The sequence below is a fragment of the Festucalex cinctus genome, chromosome 19 (genome assembly GCF_051991245.1).
Source record: "Festucalex cinctus isolate MCC-2025b chromosome 19, RoL_Fcin_1.0, whole genome shotgun sequence".
Classification (NCBI taxonomy): Eukaryota; Metazoa; Chordata; class Actinopteri; order Syngnathiformes; family Syngnathidae; genus Festucalex; species Festucalex cinctus.
Window position 1 is genome coordinate 3,746,785 of NC_135429.1, and position 10,586 is coordinate 3,757,370.

General features: G+C 43.1%; 1 protein-coding gene across 2 annotated transcripts; it reads left to right on the forward strand.

Moving 5' to 3' along the window:
* The first annotated feature begins 2,017 nt into the window (after positions 1–2,017).
* Positions 2,018–9,910, forward strand: susd5 (sushi domain containing 5). 2 transcript variants are annotated; one of them, XM_077506436.1, is made up of 5 exons: positions 2,018–2,232; positions 2,888–3,065; positions 5,455–5,564; positions 5,637–5,825; positions 6,503–9,910. In XM_077506436.1, the coding sequence occupies exons 1-5, from the start codon at positions 2,172–2,174 to the stop codon at positions 8,077–8,079; spliced, it is 2,115 nt and encodes a 704-aa protein (XP_077362562.1). In that variant the 5' UTR covers positions 2,018–2,171; the 3' UTR covers positions 8,080–9,910. The 2 variants fall into 2 exon arrangements, with proteins under 2 accessions (XP_077362562.1, XP_077362563.1); XM_077506437.1 differs by lacking the exons at positions 2,018–2,232; positions 2,888–3,065 and adding an exon at positions 3,159–3,281.
* Positions 9,911–10,586: the final 676 nt, after the last annotated feature.

Genomic DNA, 10,586 nt, shown 5'->3' on the forward strand with positions numbered 1-10,586 from the left:
ACGGCATATTTGAAGGCCCAATTTAATAATGCCCTTTAAGACTCACTCATTGCAGTCAAAAGCTTCACAAGAGTGCAACAAAATCTAATTTAGTTGTACGCAACCACAAGTACGCCTTGCACTTTGGTGCCGAACTTTCCATTCAGAACCATGAGCTGAGACATAGACGGCGACTTCCGGTGTCACTTTTAGCCGCGACCTCCCAATTTACAGTACGTCTCCTTTCTCCCTGACCATCACAAGGTGCTGTTGCCACGGCGACCAAATCATCCTTCCTTCCTCTGACCTCTTCTGACTTCCTGTCGGTGACTCCGAGGGCCACATCGGTCCTGTTCGCAAATTGTGCGACTGGGTGTGCGCTTCTAGCTAGATGACACACCTGTGCCATGTTTGCGTGCACGTCGCACAACACAATTCTCACCCGCCTCAACCAAGACCACAACCAAGGGTGGGGTATGAATCATCGTCTTGTCATTCTGTTTTCACACTATTTTTTTTTTAAATGTCTTTCAAATGGTCCTATGGGTGTGTGTCACTGACGTTAGGTGCATTTCCTTAAAACAAAAACCAAACAAACAAAAAAAAACCTGACAATCAACAGCAGGTGAAAGGAAATCAGTAGGAGTTAATGTATTTGGTGACAGAAATGAGAAACCAAATCAGTGAGGCACTGCTGCCATATGGACTAATTTTATTTTCATTTTCTTGTTGAGGTGGATATTTGGCGATAGACGTGGGACACAAAATGATGGAGCCAGTGTTGCCGCATGGAGAATTTCATTTTCATGGAGAATATTTGGTGACAGAAGTGGGAAACCAAATTGCTATCACATGGGCCCATTTTATTCTGTTGTGGTGATTATTTGGTGACGGAAACTGGAAACCAATCAGTGAGTCACTGCTGTCACATAGACTTTGTTGCAGAATATTTGGTGAGAGAAATAGGAAACTAAAAGAGTCACTGCTGGCATGTGGACTAATTTTATTATTGCAGAATATTTGGCGACAGAAGTAGGATGCCAAATAAATGCATCAATGCTGGCACATGGACATATTTAATTGAGAGGATTTGGTGGCAGAAGTGGGGCACCGAATCAGTGAGTCACTGCTGTCGTATGAACTAATGGTATTGTACTGCTGGCTATTATATTGTTAAGATTTTGTGACAGAAGTGGGAAACCATACTGTCACAGGGACTAATTTCATTTGAATGTTGTGAATAGTTGGTGGCAGAAACTGGAAACCAAATCAGTGAGTCACTGCTGTCACAGACTTCTTCCTGTTGTAGAATATTTGGCAACAGAAGTAGGAAACCAAATAAATGAGTCAATGATGGAGTTTGAGCAAATTTCACTTAAATTCGTTGTAAAATAATTGGCAAAAGAAGTAGGATCCCAAGTAAATGAGCTACTGCTGGATGGAGAAAATTTGGCGACAGAAGTGGGACATCAAATCAGCGAATCACTCCTGTTACATGCATTGCTGACTGCTTCTGATCAAACGCAAAGAACATGAAGTAAACAGAATGTCTTTGGGGAATGTTTGGCGTCAGAAAAGGGAAACCAAACCATTGAGTGTGGGAATGAAGTACGATGGTGGGAGTAGTAGTGTTTTTTTTCTACAACGTTCACAGCGTTCTCGGAAATGTAATCTCCTGCCGCAGCTTGGTGGAACAATGGCCGCAGTCTTCAGAATCTCCATCAACACCGCGTTCGTGGGTCTTTATCACACACGCACGGATGACGAAGAGGAAGAGGAGGAAGAAAGGGTCTGTCTGGGCAAAGTGGACATTTCAGCTCAATTCAAATAAAGTTGCATAAGTGTGCACACCGTCTCATAAATGGGAAACTGTTGCTGTGATTTTCCACAAATTGAAGCCAAACATAAGGGCAGGCTCAAAACTTTTCAAGTGTGCAATAATCACGCAGGGAATACTTGAATCCTCATCGGACTCGCGGCAAAGTGCGACTTTTCACAGATGCTCTCCATCCGCTTACCAACTGGACCCTTGGCCTCCTCCTCATCATCATCATCATCATCGTCGTGGTCCTCCTCATCCTCATCACACCTCCTCCTCGCTCAGTCTCACTTCGGCAGCCTCTGGAGGAAGTTGTGGTGATTGTTACAGGAAGATTTTTAGAAAAGAAGAAAAGATTTGAGTGAGGAGAAGGATGTTGGGCTTCCGTGGATGCTTTGCTTGTCTTTTGCTGGCTTCTGTCGTCCATGCAGATGGTAAGGAAGGCAACTTTCATCAACACAATCAATGTTCTTTTTAAAATGAAAAAAAAAAAAAAAATCGTTTAAATTTGACAAATTAACCTTCAAATTCGTATGTCTTGAGTAGTGTATAGTGGAATTAAGATTTTTTGCCTGTCTTTTTTTTTTTTTTTTTTTTGCCTAAATCATCTCCTTCTGATGCAAATGGTTGTTTTGTGTTTTCTGAAAAATCTAAAAAAAAAAAAAAAAAAAGACTTTTAGGCAATTATTTTAAGAAGGCATCCATTTGCTGTTTATATACAAACTAATGACGTAAATGTGGTAACCAGTTTAACGTGATGTAGTAAATGCAGTTATTAGCCCACAGAAAGAAAATGTACTCGATGTGTAAATTTTTTTAAACATGATTTATTTTTGCCAATACAAATGGCTTTAGTTTGGGTACATGGAAAAGTGCTCTATAAATAAAATTAGAAAATTTCTAAAAATCCTATACACAGTAAATGAAATATTAAAAAAAATAATAATAAAAAAACTCATGAAAATCTTTGAATGCCTTTAAAAAAATGGATTATGTAAATTAAATCTACAGTCAAGCGCTTAATTGGTCTTTTTTTTTTTTCATCAACGAAAAGCTGATTACGGTAATAAGTCCATACTTGTGTTGCAGGTCGAGTGTTTGTGGTGGAGCTCGGCAACTCGTCGTCCAGTTCTTCGTTCCGTGAAGCCGAGCAGACCTGCGCCTCCCGCCAGGCCCGCCTGGCGTCGGCCTCGGAGCTACGGCACGCCGTCATGGAGTGCTTCTTCTCTTTGTGTACCCGCGGTTGGCTTTACGGCGGCTCTCTCGGGTAAGAAACAAGCTGCTGCCGTGTCTGCCTTTTTGCTTTTCAACGACAGTGTGACAGGAGAAAAGATTGCTATGTTCCTTCCCGGAGAAGGAAGATGAGGACGAGGAGGAGGAAATTCTGAGCCGGAGTGTCACGTCGACATCTGTTGCCATGGCAACGGGGCACACAAGGAACAAGCACACTTATGGGTGGAAACATCATCAACAGAGATGTCAGGTTTGACTAGTTAGCTCAATTGCTCGTTAGTTACTTAGTTAAATCATTGCCATTAGCTTGTCAGATTGGCTACTTAGATTGTTTTGTTTTCAATTGTTTGTAAGCACATTATTAAAGTTAGTTCAGTTGTCGTTAGTTTCAACAGGTTAGAGATTTGGTTAGTTAATTAATAGACTAGTTCCCTAATTTTCTTTATTTTATTTAGAGTTCAGTTGTTATTAGTTTGCCAGATTGTCATATTTTGCAACATAGTCTATCAGTTGTATTAGTTATTTCTTTAGTTTAGTTGTTGGCATTAGTTCCATGTGTCAGTTTGTTACATAGTTTGTATGTTCATTAGTTTACGTACATTGGACGTAGCCACGAGTTTGTTACATATAGTTGGTGTGTTCAGTTGTACCGTAGTTGGTTAGTTTATTTTTGCATTATTTTATTCATATTTGTTTGTTAGTCAGTTACTTTATTAATGTGTTGTTGAGTTTGTTAGCCCGTTTATTAATACGTTTGTTCATTTATTAGTTTGTTGGTTAGTTCAGAGCCAGTACATTTGTTTGTTAATGTGTTCTTTCTGGTAGTTTGTTATCGCATGTTAGCTTGTTAGTTCATGAGTTTGTTAGTATTACGCAAAAGCAACTTCTCTGATTGCGTCTGGATATATGCCATGAAAGCAGCATGTTAAATGTTGGTCTTAGTTCTGATATAAATGGAAATAGCTCATTAGAATCCTGGTCTCCCATTGGGAAATGACTACAGCGAGGAGAGTCATGCACCAAATTGAAGGAAATTCCTTCATGAGCAAGCTAACACCACATTAGCGCGATAAGATAACAAGGAGAGCGCCAATGTTTTTTCCTTCTGTGATGTCACGGCCAACTCAGTGCGTGAAGGCCGGCGCTAAAAGGGTGCTAAAGGCCTCAGACCAGACAGACGGATGACACCGGGAGGTGTGAAACATGGTGGGGATGTGTCAAACCAGCACTGCCGGGAAAAGTGCTCCGTCAGATGCCATTTTGGGCATCGCTTATAACATAAACGCACCACAATGACGGTATAACTTTCCATTTCTGGGGATTTGGAGGGGTGTTTTTGGAAGTTGTGGTTGTTTGGAACACACACAAGTACTAATACTGGAAATATCTCAATTTGTCACTATTTATAATTCTTCCCAAATAAATCACCTCTGCCAAGTGCAGAAGAACATGTACACCACCTTGTTGATTGGATATTTAGTCAGTCAGTAAATTCATCAATCAGTTAGCTTGTCCATCAGTTAGCTAAACAATTAGCCTGTCAGTTCATTTGTTAGTAGTTTGTGGGTTCATTCTAACTTGGTTAGGTCAGTTAGTGAGTTCATCCATTAGTTGCATAGCCAGTCAAATTATAGTTCTGAAAAGGATTACTTCAATATTTGCCGTTGTTGTTCAATTTTGATGTGAACGGCACACTCCATCCATCCACTGACATCATCTTCCAGGAACCAGGAAGTTGGCTTCTTCTAAATGTTTACATTAACATACGTAACACGACCTAACATCTGTCTCTTACCTGGCAGACTTATGCTGTCGGCATGCCAACCAACCTCAACACACACGGAATACACATTACACAACAAACTAGTACAGAAATGACTTTCTAATGCCCACTTTTGTCCTGCGCTGGTTGCCTGAATTTTGTCCTTATAAGCCCATGTTGACGCCGACACACTCTTGCAGCGTATGACTCACAAGAGTTTTCGCTGTCTCGCATTCCCAACAATTAGCGACGCCTTGAATTGCAGAGATGGGGAACTGTTTTTCTGTCAGGAGACCGAGTCGAGTCCACGATTGATTCTATAAGACTGACGTGCATGGGAACGTTAACTTGTGTTGCGATAAAGACATGCCACATTGCACAGGCGGCATTCTTGATATGCTGACATAATATTTGCAGAAGGAACTCCACCAGAATAAACGGCGGGCGAATGTTTGCATGGGTCGTACATGCACTCGAGCAGAAGTTTCTCTCCTAAATGCATTTTATATTGAATAGCCTTTTTGTTTGTTTATTCAGCTAGTTCGTTAGTCATATTGTTTTCTTAGTTACCTTATTGTTTTGTGTGCCTATCGGGAAAACCGACATTAAGCTCACATTTAGTCACAAGTAAATTCGTAATCCAGCAGGTATCTCATTCCAGGACCACAGTGTGCAACTACGTGGGTGGATCGCTAAAAGCTGTGGACGTGAAGACAGAAAACGCCACAGGCGACACCACCACCTTTAATGGATTCTGCATCAAAGACAAAGGTCAGTAAATCAATCCGCCAATCAAAGAGGGACAACAAAATTGTATGATGTCATTTTTTTTGTTGGCAACAGGCGTGCCGTGCGGCGACCCGCCTTCCTTCCCCAACGCCCGCCTTCAGGGTCACAGCGGATTTGAACTCGGCGACGAGCTCCTCTACACATGCGTGCCAGGCTACGTCATGCCCAACGGCCACCGTACCTTCAGCTTGCTGTGCGATAGCTGTGGAGAGTGGTACGGGCTGGTGCAGATTTGTGTCAAAGGTACAAAAAAAAAAAAAAGAGTGGAGTGGAGGGTCCAGTGACCCTCCACTCGATTCCTGCCCTTTGCGAGAACAACGTATCTCTTGTGAATCCAAATGAAAATGGCTGCTGTGACACCCGGGTGCGACATGCCGTGGCGTGGCCCGATTTGCTGCCAAGATAGAAGAAAGAAAATACAAAGTGGTCTGAAAGCTGAGAGGACGTGCACGTGTACCTCACATCGGGTTGAATTGGAAATGGGTCGTCATAGAAACCGAAGGATTTCAGATCCACGTGCAGGCCTTACACTTGGTCATTTCTTAGTTCATTGGTGCCCATATTTGTTCATTCCTTAGTTAGTTTGTTCGTTCAGTCCTTTGTGACTTGAACCGGGGCGGCGTGGATCAGTGGGTAGAGTGGTCGTCTGCCAATCCAGAGGTTTTGGGTTCAATCCCATGCCATTGTGACCATGTCAAAGTATCCTTGAGCAAGATACTGAACCCCCAATTGCTCCTGATGAGTCATCAATAGCTGAATGAGTAGTCGAATGTAAAGCACTTTGAGGTCCTTGTAAAGGTGGAAAAGCGCTATATAAAAGTAAGCACCATTTAGCTTTGTGACTGACATCTTTACGACTTCCAAAGAGATTTTTGAGTTTTGGCGACCATAGAAAACTGATCGTCTTTGTGTCCTTGCAGACTCAACCGAGACCCACGTGGATTACGAGGACCAGTTCAGGTATGCCGATACGGACCACCAGAATGAGGACGACAGGACTGCGGAGGGTCACGGACCCACGACCGACTCAGAAGAACCCAGGGACCGGGAGCTACAAGAGATCAGCTTTCAAAGAGAGGAAGAGGTTCCAAACCTGGACGGTCAGCACGAAGTGGGAGGAGACGGTGGGGATGCTAAAGAGACGAGGGGAAGTGAGAAAGAACGGGCTGTGGAGGACTCTGCTGGGCATCTGGGTTGGGGGCAGGAGGAACAGGTGTTGACAACGGCGTCCACAGACCCGCCTGTCTCCTTGTTGTCGCAAAAACACCTCTTTTGGTTCCCCTCGGAGGCCTTCCAACAGCAGCAGGAACAGCACCCGGTCTCCGTGGACCCCGTTACCCTAACACCCACGCAGCGATCCTCTGGCAGTCAGTCGGAGGAGAACCTCAATGACCACGGACAAGAGAGTCTGGATCACAGTGATGGGAGTCAAGTGGAACAAATTCCAGTTCAGCAGGAAGGACTGGACAAAGTAGACAGCTACAAAGACCAACGCGATGATCACTATGACATGGGCGAGCATGAGGAGGTTCGCTCTGCCAGTCAGAATAACAGTTCTGAGGAACGTGGTGTCCACGAGGACGGCAGCCATCTCCAGGAGCATCCGGATGGTTCAGACGAGCATCTGGACCGCGACGATCACGATGACCTCATTCATGAAGAACAGTTTGACCACGATGATGACGATCACGATGAACAATATGACCACGAAAACCATGATCACGATGATCATGTCCACCAGTATGAAGACCACGATGATCACAATGATCATTACGACCACGATAATCATGAAGACCACGATGGCGAAGACCGTAACCACGATACAGAGGACGGAAGGCCGGGCGGCAACGATAGCCGTGCAGAACACGATAGCTTCGAAGACGATGACCACCAACACGTCGTCTTTCCTGAAACAAGCGCAACCAGCCAGAACGCCACCCGGGACGACACGAGAGTACCTACCACCACAGACGAGACCTGGCTGGACGGACACCCGGTTGCCGCCCACCCGAATGAGGTAGAAGAACTCACCCCAGACGCCAGCGTCCAAGAAACACCTGAATCCGACCCACAGGATACCACTCCGGACAACCCCGCTTCCTCCTCGGACACCCTGGAGTACAACACCCAGCAGATGGTCCCCACCCACTCGTGGCTCCTGGACCTCACTCAACACCCCTTCCCGGATCCGGCACAGGATAGCAACAACCTTGACGGGGAGCACACCCTGCACAATTTGCCCGGTGAGACTGGTGAGAGGGGTGACGTGGAGGGCGAGAAGGGTGAGGCGGTATGCATCGGGGAGAACTGCCCGCCGCCCAGCACCTCCCGCCGGGGCCCCACCGTGGCGGCCATCATTGCGGCGGTTTGCGTGGTGGTAGCAGCTATCATATTGACGGTGTGGTGCTACCGGCGGCGGCAACAGAAGAGCTCGGCGTACAACATGAACGGGAAGGGACAAAGCAGCCAGCACATGGAGATGCAGCAGAAAGTTTAGGGGGGCAGAGACTTTTGGGGGGTTAGAATTCGCCACAGAAGTTGTGCTAAATTTAAGGGGGAGATGAAACAGTGTTAAGAGACAAGTCAGACAGCCGCAGAAATGTGACACACAGTGGACCCTCGGAAGTCGAACACAAGCCGATTCCATTTTGATGATTTGTTTGGATTTTGGGTACATTTTCACACTGGCTGCATTAGAAACTTTCAGATAGAAGTCGGTGAAGCAGGACAATGTTGCGTGTTTGCACAGTTGATGCAGCTCCACGCATTGAGATAATGAAATGCGAGATGACATCAGAGTCATCATTGTTACAATTCTGATAGTAACTTGGGGGCTGCCTTCACACTCCCATCCTCCCGTATTTGGTGGTGAAGAAACACAAAAAGCCATTTTTAGGGGACTAATAAAACACGAAGCTAACCTAAATAAACAAAAAAAAAACAACAACAAATGAATACAAATGAATCACGTTTTCCTCTGATATTCGATTTGAAATCATCCAATTTGAAAACTGTTCGAGTTCTGACGTTCCACTGAATGTTGTAAGGATTTTTTTCCATCTTTGTTTTTAAATGAGAGCTGCATAGTTAATTGTTACGCTTTTGACAATTAGCCTACGTCAGCATTTGTTACAAACTCAAAACACTCTTTTGCCAATCGCATTTACCCTGAAATTTTTGGTTAAAACTTATCCGTATATAGTCAGGAATTCCTTTTTGTCTATTTCTACGTGTTAGCTGTCTAGCTGGAATGGCGGTTTGCATTTAGTGAAGTTTATTTACATTATTACTTCTGATGTTGAGTTTTGACAATAAGCTCTTTGCAGTTTTTTTTTTTTGACTAATCCTTACAAATATGCTTGGGGGAAAAAGTGTATTTAAAATAAACTCAAGTTTAGGATGAAATAGTTCATCACGTTCTGTACTTAAATAATTTCTTTTTTTTTAGACTTTACCTTTTGCGTCGGAATGGTGGTTAACTGTGTGGTTGGCGTTTTTTTAGTTTCCTCTAATTTTTGGGTTCTGGCGTTCAACCTTATGTATAAAAGAATTGTTTTCTTCTTTATTTTTAGATATTAGCTGTTGTGCTGGAATGAAGTTTGGGTTTATTGCAGGAAAACCACAATAGAGCCGCATAGTAGTATGAGGAGTCATGCACAGTATAAAAAGCCTTACAATAGCTAACGAACAAACATATAGCTGACATTATTATTATTACTATTAAACTACTGACATTATTATTAGTAGTAGTAGTATTATTTAACTACCTTTTATAATAAGCCCGAATTTTGATTGATTTTTTTTTTAATGATATGGTATTGGTGGTAGGTGTTTTTTTCCCCCCTACATTTGTGACAAGGCTAATGTATAAAAACCACAAAAGAGGAGGGCCGCGTCGAAATGTTGCTACGGATTTAGATGGCGACCTCCGAGGAGGCTTTTGCACATTGTGGTATTTCGCTTGATTTCATTGTTTTCTTGCAGTTGTTTTTGTTTTTATGTTTGCTATGTATGTGTGTAATTTTTTTTTGTGACTGTTTTGCTTGACGACTTGCAGATTGCGTGCATGTCCATATGGTGCTTTTAATTGGAGTGCTTAGTAGTGACATAATTACTGATTATGCGCCTGAAATGACTGACACGTAGTCGGTAATTAAATATCTCAATCTGCCAGCGTGATGATGAATGTAACAGCAGATGAAATTTACTTGTTGATGTGATTATTACTCACGGTATGATGTAAGTGTGCGTGTGTATTTTAAGTGTGCAATTGTGTTCATAGACATAACACTGTGTAAACTATCGGTTAGGTTAAAAATATGGACAGTGTCTGGAGATTTGGGGAGGGGAGGGAGGGTCGGATGAACCAACAGACAGTTTCATCACAAATCAGCTAATGTGGTTGGTTAAGATGGCATGATTGTGTCCTGTTGGCTGAAATAAATAAACTCCTACACATACGACTCTTGTTATTACATCATACACTGCAACGGAAGACCTCCGCCAAGGCCAAAAGATCCTTATTCTGGAATGCGGATCAACAATTTAACAAGATCCCAGCCCAAGTTTGGTCATTATTTACACATGAAAACATTCTGCCAGATCAGCACCAGCATTTCATTGATTCTGACATTGTCCATAACCCACCTTCCTACAAATTACAGCAGCAATAATTCAAGTGGTTGTACAGGTATGCGTGATTCTGTTTACGAGCTAACAAACAGCTTTGATGACCATCCTTATCGGAGGTAATCAATCCTGTGGCGAAAAATAATAATATTGCCAGATCTGCAACAGAATTTCGCGGATTTTGACTTTGCCCATCCCCTCCCTTCTAAAAGTAAATTTGTTTCTTAATTTTTTTTCATGTAATCTCTCTTCAACACTAACAAACTGCCTTGGTGGAGATAAACCCGCTAACAGATCAAACAAATTACGATGCGACTAAAAGTGGCTCGAAATAATTTCACCAAGTAAACTATAGATTTCATGGATTCTGACTTT